Here is a 21,624-nt window from a genome sequence, read left to right on the forward strand (position 1 = left end):
CAGGCGGGGAACGTTGGAGTCCTCCGTCACTGAAGCAAGCAAGACTCATGTTAGTTTCAAGCTGCCTGGCTGCCGGCCGCCATCTTGGCTGGCAGTTAATTTGCATATCGCCCTGATTAGCCAATGGGAAGGGTAGTGGTCGTACGCCAATTACCAAGTTTCTCTTTTATTAGATAGGATAACTTAATATTTAACATGCTTTTGCATTAGTTAAGATGAGGTTAAGGTTTGACATTTGATGGCATCAACATTTATACAATCTGACCTATCAATGAGGAGCATAGAAATTTGGTAATACTGCCTATATAAAGAATCATATTATATTCATATTTTTTAACCAAAGAATTCCACATACTAAACTTTTTTTTCCAATGGTGAAAAATGGTCTATAAATAAAAGTAATCACATAGAATTATGTTGGGAAAAGAAAATCCAAATGGCTTTAAATCAGGGAAGATTAATTGGTTAAATAAACTTATATCCAAGGAAATATTATACAAGCCCTCAAAAAACCAACTATGAAACTACAAAGCAACATGAAAACTAGCTATGGTAATTTACAAAGTAGAGTATATTTTTTGTAAATGATGACTGCAATTATGCATAAAATTGTCTAGGTATTTGAAATCAGTATACTGAAATAATATACTATGGTGGAGTAATTGTTAACTTTTCCCTTTATTTTTCCTTCTTATGTGATGTGATATTGTTTACAAAATTTAAAAGATTCTTCAGCAAACCTCATCTTGTTTTGTCTTTTAGCCTTCCTGATATTAATTTTATAGTGCAGAACACCATGTGTCTTAGTAATTGTTTATATTATATTCCTTGCTTCTTATGTGCTAGGGAAATACATTTGTGAGTTTAGGTTGCATTTGTCCTGTCTGTAACAGCTTTGCTTATTGCATTATTATATCATTCATTATACTGTTTTCTCTACCATATTTATTGAAGTAGTCAGTTATTTTGGTATTTTAATGTGGATATGTATGTAATAGGTGCTGCATTATGGTAATTAAGTTCCAGTTAAATTTTGTCATTATATAATGTAATATACAATCTCAGAAAGACTTCAAAGAAATGATTACAAAAGAATGTTTAGCTTCTAACAAATATATATCAAATTAAATTTTTAAAAACAATTTGCTTAAAGAAAAGCAAGTCATCTAAAAGAGAAATTTTTCTAATTTGCTTTTTTAAACAAGACCCTGGGTTTTCTCTTATGGCCCCAAAATATCTTTTCTTTCTGCAGTAGAGAATATCTCTTTTTTATTTATTTAAAATCTGTTGACTTGAGGGAGTTAGAAACTTTGTATTTTCAGTTTAAATTAATTTTAACTAATTGCAATGTGAAGAATTTGCTAGTATGAAATTAAAAGGCTCAGCAGAATTTTCCTGGCTTCTCAACAATAAGTCAAATTGGGAAAATACTGGCTGCTATCTAATGCAAAATCTTATTTCCATGAAGAATATTTCATTCTGCCCGACCAGTATGGCTCAGTGGTTGAGTGTCAACCCATGAACCAAAGAGGTCTCTGGATTCCTGGTCAGGGCACATGCCCAGGTTGTGGGCTTGATCCCCAGTAGGGGGTGTGCTGGGAACAGCCAATCGATGTTTCTCTCCCTCTTCCTTTCTCTTTCCCTAAAAACAATAAGAACCTTTAAAAAAAAAATTTCGTTCCCAGTCACCCAAAATAGTGATGACCTTTATCAGAGAAAAACTGGAGATCTGACAACTACAATAAAATAATCCAGATTACAAAACCCATACTAGTTAAGAGTGCTTTGGGCCAGTCCTTTCTGGTGACCAACTGATTGAATATAAAGAACACTGAAATGTTCTGTATGTTGAATGTGTATTTCTACACATCTACTTCTAGGCATCAAATATGAAATCTATCTAAATAATTATCTATATGGAACTATGTTTCTAAAAGGTTCTACTAAATAGCAGCACAAATTTCATTTGTCAAATCAGAGGACCATGCCCACTGTTCTAGTTTGGGACTATATTCTTCCCACAGAAAAGGGCTGCAAGTATCAAAACACACACATGCACACTCACTCAATATAATGTAATATATGCTCTTAGTCACAAACTATTTGACTTCCTCCCTACCTATTAAACAGTTTTTACCCTTTCCACAAGAAAAATTACCCAAGCATCTTCCAATCTCAGCACTGGTCTGAAAGTCAAATATCTAATGATAATATCTATATCAGATCTCAAAATGTATTCTTTTGCTCCAGAAATCTATATACTCAAAAGACAAGTAATGCACTCCCCCCCCCCGCCCAACACACACACAAACACACCGAATATACTATAGTAAAACAAGGCAAGGAAAATTGCAATAAACACACCTATGTAGAAGAGAGAAATGATCAGAATAAAAATGGCATTTTGTTACAGAACTAGAAAAAATAATCCCAAAACTTGTATGGAAGCACAAAAAACCCAAGTAGCCGCAGCAATTTTGAAAGAGAAGAACAAAGTTGGAGGTATCACACTACCTGATATCAAACTATATTACGAGGCCATAGGAATCCAAACATAATGGCACTGGTATAAAAACAGACATACAGATCAATGCAACAGAATAGAGAGCCCAAAAATAAACCCACCCCTATATGGTCAATTAGTCTATGACAAAGGAAGCAAGAATATACAATAGGGTAAAGACAGTCTCTTCAATAAATGGTGCTGGGAAAACAGGACAGATACCACAGCTATTTTTAAAAATTACATGATTAGACTGCTGACTCAGCCCTTTGGGAACTAATGCTTCATAGCCCTTGAACCCTACAGAATTTTATCATTTCCTTGCCAATGGCTCAGTCCCAAGCAATTTTTAAAGACTATATTGGCAAACACAGAGAATTAGTTATCACCATGTCCAACAAATACTTGCATATTAAAACCATTCTCAGGAATAAATAGCCATGACAACATAAAAACCTAGAACCATTCTCTTGAGCCTTCCTACCATCTTCCTATTCTGACTTACTGGTCTACAGTCCCACCCAGTGTACATGCACACAATTAAAAAGTACATATACACCTTCATAAAAAGAACCACGTTAAGGATCAAATGCCCACCCAAAAGTAGGGGCCAGGAAGAGCAGGGAACAACGTAGGAACCTCGCTAGGCAAATCTTTCTGCTTTTATATAATCTTACTAGGGAAGAAAATGTAGTTTGCTTGACTGGAATACTTTTGGTTAAAAATTAACCCTCCAAATGTAAAATGTGTTCTGTTATTTAATTACCCCTTGGAATAGTAATTCAGTTTAATTTTTTAAAGTTCCAACTGTTTGGCATTGTCTTGAAATAGTCTTTCTAACCAGGGAACTAATGGCTTTGTTTGTTTTGCCTCAGGAGCAGGTGCAGGAACAAGAATACCACCTGAAGTAACTGCTGCCATGCGGTGACGGTCTCACAATCACACTGACAGATGGGACTGTGTTTTGTTCAAAACAAATATTTCTTTGCTGTTTGTAATTGTAGCTGAAATCACCTACCTGTTGCAGGCGTGCTTTAAGGACATCACACTGAGGCCTCTTAAATATTCCATAAGCCATTAACGAGTTGACCTTACACAACACTACAAGAGGGCTTCGTTCTTTTAAACACCAGAGAGCACTGGAGAGAATATATATCCTAATATGTGACATAACATATAATCATTACAAATATAACATTTCTCTGATATATAGGCTGAAAGCTTAAAACACCAAGCCTCAGGGATACTGTGCCCATATATAAACACACACACACACACACACACACACACACACACACACACACACGTGTGCACGCGTACCCATGCTGAAGCATATTTGAATTGTTGAAATCAAAACCAAATGAAGACCAACCATTTTGGTTCCCCGAGCAGACGGAACTAGTGTAGTCATACAGACACAGTCTAATTTAGCTTATTTTTCAAGACCAACATAACCTTGGTCATTTCTTGCTTACACCTCTGGACATCCTAGGCAGAACTTGAACTGTTTCCCAAGGTCAATAGGAGGTAACCACTGAAAATTCCCACACTGTAACCAATCACTGAAGAACAAATAGTCCCTGCTCTGGGCTCTATCAGCAGCTTGATAACAATACATCCCTGTTTGGGTTTGAATGCTCCCAGTTTGCTAACTTTTTGGTGTGTACACAATAAACTTGAACAATTCCTACCACAGTGATTCACTGCTTTTACTTGGGCTATTTATAAAGCTTTGAGAAAAGCTCTAGTGCATGCATAAAAATACACTTTTAGCAACACAAAGATGAGCACATTATCTAGATAATATTTTTTTCCTTGCAGTTACATTTTTAAATTGATTTTGGTGTTTAAAATGTAAATTTTTTAGCCCAATTAAAGCCCTCTGTTAGTAGAGGAGAAAAATGCTTTCTATATACTATGAAGAGCTACTTTGACGCTATCTAGTGTATGTTGATGTAGAAGGTACCTTATTTTCTTTTTGGTTGAGTCTCTGTTTTAGTTCTTCCACTCCAAATTGCAGTTTCTTTACCTCAGCCGCACTCTGATCGGCTCGGTGGTTGGCAAGAGTCAGCTCTGCTGTTTTTGCCTGGTGTTGGCTGCTGAGTCTATAGTAGGCGTGTTGAAGGTCCAGCAGCTCCTATCAAGAGAAAGCAGGGATCCCATTGTTTATAATTCACTCCCATAAAGTCAGAAGAATAGTAACTTCTTTGGACAAAGGAGAAAAGCATTTCAGGAAGAATTCAGATGAGGCATATCTTCATCTGTAACTCTATATTTCTGCAATGAAATGTGATGATTAGCATAACCATAAGCGGAAAATGTATTTGCAGGTGGCTGAAGTGGCTAAGAGAATGCAGCTCTTTTTTAAAACTATTTTAATATATTTTTAATTGATTTTTAGAGAGAGAGGAAGAAAAAGATAGAAACACGGATGCGAATTGATCGATTGCCTCCTGCACACCCCCTACTGGGGATGGAGCCCACAACCCAGGCATGTGCCTGACCGGGAATTCAACCAGAGATCTCTTGGTGCATGGAGTCCACGCTCAATCATTGAGCCAATGGTTGGGTGAGAACGCAGCTCTTCATGTTCTTGAGTCAATGACTGGTTTCCCAGGTTATGCAAATTTAGGTTTTATGTATGATTTCCAAAGGAAGAAATCACATCTCTATAAGGGCAGAATAAAATATAATAAAAATAACTGCAAGAAGAGTTGTTCATCTGCTAAGTCAGCATATGTACTCAAAATTAGCAGACTATCTGCTTTTAATTAGTTCCCTAAGAAATAGGATTTGTGCTGCTGCTGTCACTCTATTCCAGGCACCATTCTGAAATGACCTGAGTGTGTCTCAGAGACCTAAGCAAGAGGTTGTCCTGTGAAAACCAGTGAATTTATCAGGAAGTGGTTGGGTCTTCAACCTGTCTTGTTATATTCAACACCCCACAAGATATTAATCAACAGGTTACATTAATTGCCCTCAGATTACTAATGTTGCCTCTCATTTTTAAAAATTTCTATGCAAATTAACTGTACTATCATTGTAGAAAATATCTTTATTAAAACTATAAAAAATAACCTCTAGTTCCTCATAGCATTATAAAACTTAAAGAAAATCCAAGGTTATTTCTTTAATTTCCTAAAAAATGCAAATCAAACCACAAGGAGATATCACCTCACAACTGTTAGAATGACTATTATGGAAAAGACCAGAAATAACAAGCATTGGCAAGGGTGTGGAGAAAAGAGAACCCTTGTGCAATGTTGGTGGGAATGTAATTGGTGCAGCCACTGTGGAAGACAGTGTGGATGTTCCTCAAAAAATTAAAATATAACAACCTTATGACCCAGCAATCCCACTTCCGGAAATGTATCATAAGGAAATGAAAACACTATCTCAAAAATATATTCTGCACCCCAAGTCACTCCAGCATTATTTACAATAACCAAGGCATGGAAATAACCCGAGTCTGGATGGTGAATAAAGAAAATTTGGTACACATAATGGAATATTATTTAGCCATAAAAAAGGAAATCCTCTGATTTGCAACAACATGGGTGGATTTTGATAGCTTTGTACTAAGTGAGATTAAGTGACAAAGAGGAAGATGAATACTGTCTGATCTCATATGTGGAATCTAAAAATAAAAACACCTTATAAATACAAAGAACAGATTAGTGGTTGTGGTGGGGCAAAGTGAAGTAAAATGGGTGAACATGGTCAAAGGTACAACTTCCAGTTATAAGTCCTGAGGCTATAAAGTACAGCATGATGACTAAAATTAATAAATCTCTACTGTATATTGAAAGTTGCCAAGACAGTAGATCTTAAAATGTTTCATCAAAAGAAAATAAAATTTTAACCATATGGTGATGGATGTTAATTAGAATTATTGTAGTGATCATCTTGAAATATATATAAACTAGAGGCCTGGTGCATGAGATTCATGCACGTGGGGTGGGGGGGCGGTCTCTCAGCCCGGCCCACACCCTCTCACAGTCCATAGCCCTCAGGGGATGTCTGACTGATGGCTTAGGCTCGCTCCCCGGGGAAAGGGCCTAAGCTGTCAGTCTCAGTCGGACATCCTTAGCACTGCTTCAGAGGCTGGAGAGGCTTCTGGCTGAGTGGCAATCCCCATGTGGGAACGTACTGACCACCAGGGGGCAGCTCCTGCATTGAGTGTCTGCCCTTTGGTGGTCAATGCGAATCACAGCAACCAGTGATTCCGCCGTTCAGTCAATTTGCATATATCCTTTTATTATGTAGGATATTGAATCATTATGTTGTACACTTTAATGTTATATGTCAACTATATCGCAATTTTAAATAAGACTAAGCATAGAAGATTGACTGATGGGTCAACAGTGAAATGAAATTAGACCAGTTAGAAGACTATTGGAATGAGTCAGGTCAAACACAAGGATCTAAGAAACTAGCAGCAGGGATGAGGAGAGAGATAGTCAAAGATCTGAGGGGATAAAAACCCACAGAATTGCCTCATTCATAGGATGAGAATGGTGAGAAAAACATTGTAGTTAAGAGTAATTCCTTTCTTTCTGCTTCAGCTCTGATGGGGTGGTGGTGCCCTTCACCAAATGAGGACATACAGAAAGAAGAGCAGGTTGGAAGAGAGGAGCTACATCTCAATTTTGTAAAAGTTGAGATGTATATACCTGGGACACCAGGGACATGTCCAGTAAGGAGCTGAATATACTAGTCTATACTGGGGGTGGGAGGTGGAGGGCAGTAGGGGGGTAAGAAAGATGTAAGGACTCAGTTTAGAAGTGAAGTTTGTAGTTTGCAGTGTGAAAGTGGGTAAAATTCCACTGAGAAGTAAAAAACAATTGAAGTCATAATCCCAAGATTAACAAACCTTAAAGGAATTGGAAGAGAGAAAAGAATCCAAAGAAGAGATAAACCAAATAACTTATATGCATAGCCCATGGACATGGACAATAGGGTGATAAAGACTTGGGGGGTGGGTAGAGCCTGGAAGAAGGGGGATAAAGGGGGAGAAGTGGGAAACATCTATAATACTATCAACAATAAATATATATATATATATATATATATATATATATATATATATAAGATAAAGGGAGGGCTGTTCCAGAGACAAGAAAAAAATCAGGAGTATTAGAATGAAATATAACAAGAAATTCAAGAAAATGGAAGATCAGAAATTCAAGAAAGAGGAAACTATTGATAGTATGGAATGTTTAAGGGAATAAAAAGAATAAAAATATATCTATTAAATTTAATCCTTAAATCATCATTGTCTTCAGCAATACATTCCAGTGGTTGAGCAGTTTCTGTAGCAAGCTTATTTCAATATATTTTAATAGTAGAAAACAACAAACAGTGATGTGAAATGTTTGTGCTTTATTTTAGTGGAGAAAAAAAATCTGAATTAAAGCATAAAAGATATACACTCCTTCAAATTATTTGTCAGTGTGTAAGTCTCTGTAAATCTAAAGATCTAAAGCTATACAGCTGGACAGTAAATATACTTCACAAGCCTCATAAGTGTACGTGGATATTAATAGTGGGGCTTTGCCAAAACCGGTTTGGCTCAGTGGATAGAGCGTCGGCTTGCGGACTGAGGGGTCCCGGGTTCGATTCCAGTCAAGGGCATGTACATGGGTTGCGGGCACATCCCCAGTGGGAGATGTGCAGGAGGCAGTTGATCGATGTTTCTCTCTCATCGATGTTTCTGGCTCTCTATCTCTCTCCCTCTCTGTAAAAAAATAATAAAATATATTTAAAAAAATAGTGGGGCTTCATATAACAATAATCATATGCAATGTGTTTGAATACAGATATTTTTGATAGGATAATATTCGTTTCTCAAATAGATTGACTCCCTAGTGATGTAAAGGATTGGAGACAGGCTTTCAATTTCACATGTGGCTTATGAATTCATGCATTAGTTTGTGCTCTTGTATGTAAGGATATCGCTTTCCATCTAGAATTAATTTTGTAGCTGATATATCAAGTACTGAGGCTTAAATGATTTTGATTTTGGCAAGCTGACAGAACTAAAACACCATTTTCTTATAACTGAAAGTGACATGAGAGGCTGTTAAAAATAAATCAAGTTTATATGCATCTATTTGAAAAAAAACAAAATGGCATACAGAGAATTTTAAAGTATGTTATTTCTATAAATTCAGTTTTTTTCCAATTATAATTCAGGTACTAGTTTAAATATGATTCCGAGATGCTTTCTTGATTGCTCAAATGTAAACAATGATTCACAGTGTTATTTTAAAATTACCTTTCATATGATCTGTTCATTTCTACCTACATATACATTTATTTAAGACTAGAGGCCCAGCACGTGATTGAAATCGCGCGAGGAGGCACCCTGCCTCTCACTGTGCGAGGAGGCACCCCGAAGGGGGCCGGGACCCGTGCCTGACTCCCAGCGTCCCCCTGCTCCCTCTGCCTGTGTCTGCTCTGGCCGCCCAAGCCATCACACCAGCTCAGGCAGGCCCCCCTGCCTCTGTCTCGTCTCTGCTCCTGGCCTCACCTGCGCATGCAACCTCCTCCTGTCTGGTCATGACCCATTGTGGAGTCCTGGCCTAATTTGCATATTGCCTCTTTAAAATATAAATTCTTTTTTCTTACTACTCATTTAATATTGTGTACGCATATAAACACACACACACACACACACACACACACTCAGTAGAAGCAATTTAGAATCATGTGGAAGTGTGTAAATTAACCTAATTAGTTGTCAGGCCGATAGGAAATTAGAGGTCTAATTGTAGAGTTTTGAAAATACTATACAGACTTTAGAGATAGCCAATACTTTTACTAGCAGAAAAGATATGACTTCAATTTAATCACAAAAAAGGCTATCTACGTATCTCTCTTTCTCTCTCTCTCTCTCATATATATAAAATGTTTTAGTTAAAAGCACCAAATATATCAAACAATTTTTCTAAGGATGGTTACCTTTCTAATTTGCTAATTGCTAATACATCATTTAATATTATTTTCTAAAACATTTTTAGGATTTTAAATTAAATTCTTAAATTTTTATTCTCCTATCAATTCTCAATTATATTATCGAATTACCTAAAAAGGCATTTTGAAATCCATGAATGTCCACAATTACCTGAAATAATTATTCTTCTCCAGTGTTCAAAATATAAATAACAATTTAAATATATTATGGGGATAGAAACTAAATTAGTTTTTTAAATAATAAAAAAATCAAGTTGTGTAAAATATGTCTTTTGTGCACACATCATTTCTTTCAATCATTATAAATTATTGAATTTAGAATATAAATTATGAGATCATAATAATATTCATTTATTGTTATATATAATTGCTATTTAATTTTGTCATGTTCTGAAGTTAATCTGATCTAAAATAATATCTTTGGGGAAAAATATGTTGAGACAAATGTGGCAGGGAATATTACTTTCTTAGACTTTTTTATGGACAGGCTTTCATTAGAAAGTGAAAGGAAGATAACATCAAACATACAATGACATGAAGTTGACATGTCAGAGGGATAAAGGTATTACAGGCATGTGGGAGAGCTTTTTAAAAAGTAAAAAAATAAAGCATTAGGTATTGAGAAAAAGGATGGGGGGGGGGACAAAGTGATGTTGGCAGACTGGGTGAAGGTCTTAAAATTCTGGTATAAAGAGATTGAAATCTAATTTTTGTTTTAGGTCTTACAATAAATACAGCTCTAATCTCACAATTCACATTTTGTCATTTCACCCCAGGAGAAATCTTGGCATCCATGTTAGTAAAGATTTTTTTCTACTATAATAAATGTAATAAATAATAGCACCTATTTCAAAAGCCTGTAGTGCACAGTCAACTATGTACCATGTGTATATTATATGTATATAACATATACATATGTACTTACCAGTTTTATACATAGCTAATTATTACTGTTACTAGAGGCCTGGTGCACGAATTTGTGTACAATTGGGGTCCAGCTGGCCCACCCCAATGGGGGCCCATCAGGCCGGGCAGGTGGGGAAGGGGCATGGGCAGATGGCTGGCTGGCCCTGCCCCTGATTGGGGTGTTGGAGGCTGATCAGGGGATAGGGCCGGCCAGGGGGAGGGGCTGTGGGTGGTTGGCCAGCCAGCCCCACCCCCGATTGGGGTGTTGGGGGCCAATCAGGGGCCGGGCCAGCTGTGTGGGGGGCCGATCTGGGCCCAGATCAGGCTGGTTGGCTGCTGCAGTGCACGTCATAGCCACCAGTCATTCTGGTCATTCCACTGTTTCAGTCACTGGGCTTTTATATAGAGAGATTACCACAAGAATAAACTATCCTCGCTGTGCTCTAATTAATGCCTGCACACAGCCAATGATTGGCAGAACTAAAAAAGGACCATATATAGTAAACAGTCAATATTGTTAAGTTCTGTATTGATTAAATAGAAGTTCATTCCATGTATGACAAGTTCCAGAGGGCATGTACCATATCAATAGGGAAACAATACATACTCTTTGTCTCCAATCTTTAAAAAGTTTACTAAAGTGGTTTTTAAAACACACTCTAATATACCACAAGATGCTGGTGGTGTGAACCAAACAGTCACAGTTCCTACCCTCAGAGATGTAGTTTTAGATGTAAGCAACTGAACAAATAAATAAAAAAGAGTTTAGTGAGTACAAGGATATTGTAATAGGAGCACATTTGAAGGTAACATAAAGCAAACATGAAAGATTTGAGAAGACTTAGAAAGTCACTATCGTAAAACTTACCCAACAACTCTACATCAAAAAACAACAAAAACCCTCAAACAAAAACCTCTTTTGATTCTATGCTCAATTCAAGATATAGCCCATACATCTATTCCCCTTCATAGTGAAACTTTCTAAAAGAATTTTCTATAGTTGTTTTACCCAGTTCTCCATTGCACAATTACTTTTTGACTCTATTACTTATTCAAATGATTCCAGAAAAACTGTTCTTGTCAGGTTGCTAATGGTTTCCAGACAGCCAAACATATTGCTCACCTACCATGTCTAAGTTTAACTCTAAATCTAAACAATGTTCTCTATTTAATGAGGAATATATATATATATATATATATATATATATATATATATATATAACATATATAATATATATATATCATTGAATACTGAGGTATAGACTTACATAACCAACTATCTACTTGATATCTACATTTGATGCCTAATGGACATTTTAAGTGTAACAAGATTTACTGTATTAATAATTCCAATGATATAGGAAACTTAACCACCATCCTTTTTGCTACACACAGAAATGTCATTACAACCTGAGAAAGTAAGGAATAGGACAAACAAATAAGCCCTAATATTTAGGGGTTATGTTTTAATGTTCATGTTAGGTCAGGAGATATGATATTAAGCCCAAGTGAAAAAGCAAGCTACTTCTACCCAACAGAGTATAAACAAATTACTCTCATTAAAAAAAAAAAATCAAAAGTCAAAAAGACTTGAGCAAGCACTGATACAGAGCAGCTAAAGTAATCACCAAGTGAAACCTTTGTAATACATTAAACAAACAAATTCAAAATGATTCAAGAGCCCAGGGCACATGGGCCCATAGAAAAATCAATCTGAGGAGAAAACTAGCTCAAAAAAAAAGTTTCAAATCTAAGAAGTAATGATTCAATGTGAGGAGTAAACAAACACAATAGGGAAATTAGCACCTCAAGAATTTGAACCACAGCAATCTGAAAATGATGTAAAATTATCAAATATCATTAAAAGATTAAAGGAATATAAATTATAATAAAAATAAACTGTGAGAAGAGAATATTTGAAGAAGAACCAAGTAGAACTTTTTGAAAAGCCAAATAAAGTGCTAGAAATGAAAAAGTCAATGGATTAAGTAAAAGTTTAGATGCTATGGAGGAGGAAACTAATTAAACAACAGGTCAGAATTAGATTGTACAGAATACAGCAAAGAATTGTGAAAAAAAAGATGTAGCTATGATAAAGAGTTAAAAGATAGGCACTCCAGTCTAGACTTGCATATCCAACTGTCTACTTGATATACACACTAGAATAATATTTTACAAGCCCACAATGAGCAGCCCTAAACTATAGCCATCACTTTTATTCCTTTGGCCATATCTTAAGAGTATGGTTATAGATATACTATATCTAGCATATATATGTGTGTGCATACACACACACACAAGATTTGAATGGCAAAATTGTAAAGTTTGATCTGCTATAAAATATGTGTGGGGTTGGAGGTGTGGCATATAGTCCTCAGAAAAGAACCAATAAAAAGGGTACACATTCTTTTTTAAGTACAATATATTTTAGATAATTGAATATATACAAAATTGTTGATATACATACTCACAAAAAATGTCTCAACACATTCCAACAAACTTTCAAAACAACAAATATCTGAATTATAGGTGACATTTTGCAGTCACAAGGCAATCAAAGTAGAAATCAATTTTTCAAAAAGCTTTAAAAATTCTTGAAAATTAATGTGAATTAGAGAATCAGAATGAAAATTACAAGTAAAGGTTCCACATATACACTGTGCAAGATTCAGCTAGATAAATGTTCAGAGGCCAATTTATAGTATTAGATATATTTAGCATATATAAGGAAGACTGAAAATAAATAAGGTAAACTACACATCATGAAACTTGGGACAGTGAAACAGTAGATTTTAAAAGACTGGAAGTACAAAAATGATGAATAATAAAATAATGGAGAAAAAATGTTCCTTTAAAAAATAACAAAGGAGGGTAAAACAGAAGATTGAGTTGAAAAATGACAGGAGGAAAAAGTAATATCAGGAATGGATACAGTAGAGTAGATATTTATAAATGGTTTGAGAACACTATGAAGCACAGTATACCAACATACACTAAGACAAAGGAATTGGAGAAACTTTTAGAAAATATACTTTATCAAAAACTGAAATGAGAAAAATTAGAATGAATGGTCATTTAAAAGTTGAACAAAAAGGCTCAGAAAACATTTGAGGTAGGTTTTACCAAACCTTGGAATAGCTAATCTTGCTCCTGTATAAAGTATTTCAGAGACTCCCCAACTATCACAGTTCCATTTAAAATAGAATAAGCTGTGTGAGTGTCCACTGCGGGAACAGAAATTGGCATGACTCAGGAGGGCAGTTTGGCAAAGTCCGTCAAATTTGTCCATCAAAGCAGCAGTTCCCAGGCCCAAGTGAAAGGGAATGGAAGAAGCAGGGCTTCTGGGTTAATCTAAAAGGTAACTCTGACCTTCTCCCCGAACTCCCTGACCTCGCTGTCAATACCTTTCTTACTAGAATAGGCATAAGGATAGTGGCTGATAATCATTCATTAATTGTGTGAAAGAAACAATGAATGAGCATAATGGAAGTATTTGGGGCTCTATTCTGTATAATAGGAGACAAATGAGAGGTCCAAACTCCTTTCCTAAGAAATTGTATGGATCATATAGATGTTGACACATGGTGATGGCTTGTTATTTCTATTTAGTCAGAAAACCAAATCAAGGGGAAAGTTAAAAGAAAAAAAAGGATCAAAATATCTTAACTGGCAAAATTAAGGCCTTTAAATCAGTGTTCAAATGTACCTGGAAACATTGAAGAAAAAAAATGTAAGACACTAAGCAGTAAGATTCTATTTATTTTTACATCCTATTTGTATATGTTTATATATATGTACATCCTGAGAGTATCTCATAGGTATCCCATGCACAGACATAAATTAACCCTTATGGCACTGGCTAAATAAAAATAATTTGTCTTTAGACTCATTTTCTTTTCATAGCAGGCACAAATCACCGATTAAATCTATGAATAATAACGTTCTACCACAATGATCAATACATTTCATCTGTTATAATACATATCCTGACTCTGTGTGATACCTAAAGAGTTCTAAAGAATTGCAAACATGGCTATTAACCCTACAGCTAAACCATAACTATAAGTTACAAATATAATTTAGTATTCATACAATATTCTGTGTCTCCAGAGAACATACAAATAGTAAGTTAAACATTTAATGGTTAGTCACCAAAATTGTAGATGGAATCACAAGTTCTTTTCTATTTCACAGGCACCCCTGGGGACCAGAGAGTGACGGCTGACTCATTCTCAGTGGGGGATGCATTACTCCTACGCAGTTTTCCTTAGAGCCCTGCGCACTTAGCTAAGTAATGCTTTATAACAAAAGTTTCCAGCCTTCCTTCTGCCCACACTCAGGGCCCTGTAATTGTACAAAGCTACAAATGTTCAGAGAAAATGCTTTTTGGTTGAAATTGCTTAATTTCATTTGATAAATTAGATCTTTCAAAGTCCTTCATGCAGCCTTTCTGTGTGAAAGTGGTTTTGCATAGAGCAAACTCTTGGGATAAATAAGGCTATTGCTTTTGCTCATAATTCAAACAAGTAAATAATTAAAATGAAATGAACAGACTTGTGTACTGAGTTTACAGACCCAATATCCTAACAGTTCCTACTTCCATTTACATAAGAGAAAGAGCAGAAGGCCCAATAAAGAAGAGAATAAGGAAGTGGTCAGAAATCATAACAATATTGATAAAGAAATGGTAAAAATGATGCTCACATACACTGCTGGGGGAAAATTTAAATTTTCATGACTGTTCAAGGGAGAGAATAATTTACCCAAATATCTCAGCAGTTCTTAAAATCTATCTTATATTTCCCAACAAAAAAAAAATTATTCCAGGAAAATACCAAGACATATATGAAAGTATATTTATGTTCAAAAGTATTCATTCTGTATTACTTCTAATAACAATGATAAATATTGAAAATAATCTTATATGGAGGCCCTTATTGAATACATTATAATTAGTCCTTACAGTGCAATCTTATAAGCCTTTAAATCATATGGGAATAATTTTTTATGACACAAAATAAGGAGGCTCATATAATGTGGAAGAAAAATCACACTGCATAATTTGATGTACAAAATGATTCCAGTTATGTATGTATACATCACAGAACACATGGTAATAATACATACAGGAAATAACGGGGTTTTTTTTGGTCTGGTTTTATGTAAGGCATCACCACTGAGAACAAAGGATTTTTAGGCTCTCTCATCCTAAAACAAACAGATAAAATGTTGACGAGGAAGAAAAATGAAAGGGTGGGAGGCAGAGAAATCTGGTCCTGCAGTAGTTAGGTGTGTGATAGGGGAATCACACCTTGACAAGGAAGCCTTGGACAGGCCTGATAGTTGAGCCCTTGGGGAGTTTTCCTTTCCTGAGAAACAGAGGAAGTTACTTGCCCCACATGGAGCTAAATCAAGGGTGCTTCGTAGAGCATCCATCACACATGTCACCTGGAGGTGGAGAGAGAGATTGATGCATCACTCGCACCAGCAAAAGTAGAAGCATCCTGTTGCCACAGAGCAGGGGATGATGATTCACTGGCAATGACGGGGCTTTCTGTAAAAGTGGAATAAGCAGGATAACTGGGGTGACTGAGTTGTAAGTGGGCCCTGCAGAGAGGAGCCGAACTTCTCCATTAATAAAATACCCCATCCTGAAGGACCCATTGGATGGCGGGGAGACAATATCAAGAGAGGAGCCCTCTATGGAAGGGCTGGGGAAGAACTCACGGAGGACAGGTTAGAGGCAGATAAATGGCACCTGAGCATCCAATGACCAGGAGCACCCATGACCTGCACAATACCAGTGCCTCAGGCTGTTCCGCTCTTTCCCCTTCCAGCCATCTACTCCAGCCCTGGAGAAGTAAGAGGCAGCCTAGAAAGTGGGGAGATGGAGTTGAGTTCAAGGTGGGAAAGTGAAGAAACAGACACTGGCATTCCCAATGCAGGCTCCCCACCCTGAGGCCAAAGTACCAAGGCTCTGAGCTCTGAACCAAATGAGACTGAAACTCCCTACTGATGGGCTCCATTTCCTAACCACTAACCGCACAGACCTTTCATTACCGTAAGATAGGAATGCAAATGAGCTCAGCCATTCCTAGATTTTAGCTTTGAATGAAGGACAAAACTTATCCATGGATGTCAGTACAGCAGGTCCTCGGGTTAGGTCGGAGATCCGTTCCTACGGCGACGTAATGCGTTTTCGCTGTAAGTTGGAATCCACCTCCATAAGCACCTACGTCACTCACATGGAGCACATACAGAGCAGTAATGAAGTGAAACTAAAAAAAAATTAAAAGATAACAATTCCTGACCTTTACTTGTGGTAAATAATAAAAAACATAAAGCACATATGTACATACGTCGATATGATGGAACTTTTTTTTTATAAATACTGTAAATGGGACATGGCGACATAACCATGAAACGACGTACTTTGAGTCCGACGTAACCCAAGGACTGTCTGTATTTCAAAGAGGGTTGGCAATTGCAAATGATTCATAAATATAGAGAAGTATCAAAACTGAAAAGTGTAGGTTGCCTATGACACATAGGTGCTCATTAGTGAATTGTTAAATAATACTTTTAGAGGAATGGAATAAGACAGAATATGGATTTCCAAGAATTAAATAGTGCCAAAGTAGGAAAAGAGAATACAGATCATAAGAGTCACAGATGGGCATGAGAGGAAGTGACAAACAACAGCCTGACCAAGGAGAGAGAGGTGATTAAAATGGCTTTATGTTCAGGTTATATGGCATATCTTAAATACACAGCCTCTTAAAATACTTTATCAATTCAGATATACTGTCAATAGACTCAACATTTATAATTTGTATACTGAGCTTTGAAGAAACATATTTATTCCATAATTTTAATGGAATTCTGGCCATAATTTCTTAAAATAATGCAGTAGTCTCACTGATTTAGTTTTTGGTGAAAAAATATTTAAACCCAAGCAAAAGGGAGACACCTTACTTTTCACATTAAGTATGTGGTTTCTAGATGCTTATAGACCAGTGGTTCTCAACCCTCCTAATGCCGCAACCCTTTAATACAGTTCCTCATGTTGTGGTGACCCCCAATTTCATTGTTATAAATTGAACATAATTAAAGCATAGTGATTAATCACAAAAACAATATGTAATTATATATGTTTTCCAATGGTCTTAGGCGACCCTGTGAAAGGGTCATTCGACCCTCAAAGGGGTCGCGACCCACAGGTTGAGAACAGCTGTTATAGACTATACCCCACAGTGAAAAATACTTGACAGACACACACACACACACACTCCAGAAAGAGATTATACTTATCATGATACCTAACTTACTATCTACATCTATGCCAGTGGTTCTCAACCTTGGCTGCACATTAGAATCACCTGGGAATCTTTTTAAAATCCTGATTTCTGGGCCTCATTCTCCGGAAATTCTGTTTCTTTCTTATGGGGTGGGGCCACAACATTTGTAACAAAGAAACAGAATTTCCGGAGGATAAGGCCCAGAAACCAGGATTTTAAAAAGATTCCCAGGTGATTCTAATGTGCAGCCAAGGTTGAGAACCACTGATCTATGCCTTATGTAACATCATTTTTAAACAAGTGAAATTATTGTGATTATTTCAGTCTGCATGAGCCAAAGTGTTACCCACTAAGTGCCTCATACAGTCTAATATAATGGCAAGAAAAAATTTCTTCCAGTGTGGAAACTGCATATTTTCACCAAAAGCACAAATGCACTGACAGATGTAAGAAGAGGATGATGATAAATGCAATTCTGTTAAACTGGGAGGCAATCTCCTTCCTTTCCATGGAGATATTTCTTGAAATTGCTATAAAATCAATATCATTGGAATGTATTTCATTATTTTGGAGTTATTCTCCAGAATAATTTTTTCATTACTTAAAAACATACAGCTGTAATCATTCCCCAGTCAGTAATTGCACAATATCAGCCTCATACCATCTAAAATTCAGGTGGATAATTATATAACATTTTATTAAATTTATGGGCAACCTAAATAAATTTACTTCAGTGGAAATGCTTCCTCTGGGTTTATTCATCCACAATAAATGTTAACTTCTGGTAAACACTTTGTAATGTGCATTTTGGTTAGTACCACCATAAATAAAATTATTTTTTAGAATTTTTACTTCAAAGTAGACTTGCAGAGGAAAAGCTGAAAAAATCGAATTTATCTATTACTTAAGAGAAAGCCACTTCAGCAAATATATCACAAATAATTTCTTAAATTTTAGATGAGAAATGGTAACTATGAAATAAACACAGAACAAGAAAATTACTAGGTCCACCACAAAATAAAGACACATGACCATCTCTTTCCCTCCATTTCCTTATTCTTAAAAATGATGGGTTAATTAGAAGCTCCTTAAGATTGTTATAAGGTACCCTAATGGGTTTGGCTCAGTGGATAGAGAATCGGCCTGCGGACTCAAGGGTCCCAGGTTCGATTCCGGTCAAGGGCATGTACCTTGGTTGCAGGCACATCCCCAGTAGGGAGTGTGCAGAAGGCAGCTGATCGATGTTTCTTTCATTGATGTTTCTAACTCTATCCCTCTCCCTTCCTCTCTGTAAAAAAAAAAAAAAATCAATAAAATATATTTTTTAATAAAAGATTGTTATAAGGCATGGGCAGCCTTTCTATTTGAGGCCCTATAAACAAGTTACTGGGGATACTGCAAATAATACATTTTGGATTCTAGTCAAAGGCTATAACTTTAAACCTTTTTACTTACTTTGATTATTCTCTCTATGACTTAGTAGGTAATTAACTAGATCGGACAACTGTTTTAGGAACCATTCAGGCTCCTCCCTCTCTAGGGCAATGCAAAAAGAGATTTCCCCAAGTTCATGGAGAAATAAATGCTTTATTCCACATAAAAATATCACACCCATACTCAATACTTGTCTCAAATTGATTTGAAAATTAATGTTAAGGCATTTTCAGACTATAGTTACATCAGACTGCAATTTTGTCCTGACATGTCCATTATATATCCAATAGAGGCCCAGTACACAAAAATTCGTGCACTCAGGATGGGGAGGTCCCTCAGCCTAGCTTGCACCCTCTCACAGTCTGGGACCCCTTGGGGAATGTCCACCTGCCAGCTTAGGCCCACTCCCCAGGGGATCAGCCTGTGAGCCCTCGGGGGATGTCCGACTAACAGCTTAGGCCCACTACCTGCAGGGAAAGGGCCTAAGCCTTTAGTCGGACATCCTTAGTGCTGCCACAGAGGCAAGAGAGGCTCCCGCCACTATTGCTGTGCTGGCCAGACATGAGCCAGCTTCTGGCTGAGTGGTACCCCTTGTGAAAGCGCACTGACCACCAAGGGGAAGCTCCTGCATTGAGCGTCTGCCCCCTGGTGGTCTTTGTGCATCATAGCGACTGGTCATTCCTGGTCATTCCACTGTTAGGGTCAATTTGCATATTACCCTTTTATTATATAGGATTCTCCATTCCCATAAAAATACTGTATCTTGTACATTGTAAGACAGTCACTGGTCCATGCAGCTTCCATTGGGAATTATTATTGTAATAATATACAGAAACACAATTACTGAAGCATAATTCCAATCCCAGAATATCACAATTTTCATGAAAATGGTGTATGATTACGCAGTACAATCTGAAATGGAAATCTTTATTCTCACAGTTCAATTAATCTTGAGAAACCATGTTGAAATATAATTTAACAACTATTTTACTTTCAGAGCTCCTAGGTTGAGCTAAACAACAGCTCATCAAATCAGAACCAGGACACCCAAAATGTAATTTTTCCATGCTTCAAACAATCAGAAATATCTGGTTTTTATCAATTATATGAACAATAGATAAATTCTCCTAAAGAACTTAGCTATACACAATCTGTAATTTATAGATTGAGATAACAGAAAGTTATTTTAAATTACATTAAAATGAAGATGTAAGATCAGTTTATGTTTATATATATATTTGTGCGTGTGTGTGTGTGTGTGTGTGTGTGTAAATCAAGTATAAGGCTGTAGATGCAGTTATGAACATGGATATGTGTTGCTAAGTAGAACATAAGGCTCCATGCCACAGGTCCTTGAGTATGTGCATAAGAACATGAGACACACTGTGAGCCTAAAGAACGGGATTATCAATGGTTTTGTCCAAATGGTAGAGCTGCAGGTGAGCTTTAGTCCTATTTCAATATATTCTGATTTTTCTTTTGCTATGATTTTGGAAAATTAAAAATAAGAAAGCTATAGAAAAGCTAAAAGGGCTTAGCAGCAAAGGATATTTAAACACAGCTAAGCCACTAAACCAAAAATTCAAAGAAATGTATTGGAAAAGTACAAAATAGGAAAATGAATATGCATAATGTATGTTAGAGAAGCTGAAAAAAAAAGGGATCATTGTAGAGAAGTCTGTCTTTCAAAATGTGTGCAAGGTCAATTGTTCTGATGTACTAGATCACAAATCATAGTGGTATCAGCAGCAACAAGCCACAATTACATCAACATTTAAAAGCGCAATTCTTAAAGGATCCGATCATAGAAACAAAATGTGTGGGTTATGCTCTCCTGGGAATAAGCAAGGACAAATTGCTTTACTAGTGTTCTACAAGAGATTTTCCACAACCTTTGTGAGGGGTACCTCGAGGTTACATTGCCACAGCATGCTTCAGTAAGCAACACCATTAAAAACAGTTTCCATCCATCTTCTACTGAAAATCAACAAACTATAAAGTACTCTGCTGACCAGCAAAACAAAGTCAGGTGAGATAAACTAGGCAGCTGACTTTTCCATGAGTATTAGTTAATGGGGAGAATTTAAATTGTCTATAAGAAATTATTTGTTCTACATCACAGATGTGGGCAGATAAATGAAGATCACTTTTAAAATTTTTGCTTTGCTCATGATAAGCTTTGTGACTCTGGACAATTTTCTAACCTTGCTAGTATTCACATTTTCCATCTGTGATATGTGATACTAATCCTGATCTCTTGGTTATGTTTAATATCAGATGGATAGGTCAATGGCAGGTGCTCAGTACACTGTTGGATGAAAGACAACTTTCATTGCTGTGCACAATTCAAAACATCTATCTGTTTTGTTCATGTGGTGTTTTTTTTAATGAATCCATATCATGGTTTTACAAAAAAGAAAAAAAAAATTTCCCCCAAATTGTAATTGAGACTAACCATACAGTAAGCAGGAAAATGTGCTCTGACAGTATAGAAATAGTCTAGAGCCA

General features: G+C 36.4%; 1 protein-coding gene across 2 annotated transcripts in view; it reads right to left on the minus strand.

Moving 5' to 3' along the window:
• The window catches only part of CCDC102B (coiled-coil domain containing 102B), a 149,629-nt gene that overhangs the window by 37,714 nt on the left and 90,291 nt on the right, over nucleotides 1-21,624 (minus strand). For both annotated transcript variants that reach the window (XR_004970028.1, XM_036322914.1), the window contains exon 6: nucleotides 4,470-4,640. Coding sequence is in view for 1 of the 2 variants with exons in the window: in XM_036322914.1 (XP_036178807.1) it covers nucleotides 4,470-4,640 (171 nt within the window). In the remaining variant the exon portion in view is untranslated. The remainder of the gene's footprint in view (nucleotides 1-4,469; nucleotides 4,641-21,624) is intronic.

The sequence above is a fragment of the Myotis myotis genome, unplaced genomic scaffold, assembly GCF_014108235.1.
Source record: "Myotis myotis isolate mMyoMyo1 unplaced genomic scaffold, mMyoMyo1.p scaffold_m19_p_9, whole genome shotgun sequence".
In the NCBI taxonomy this organism is placed as follows: Eukaryota; Metazoa; Chordata; class Mammalia; order Chiroptera; family Vespertilionidae; genus Myotis; species Myotis myotis.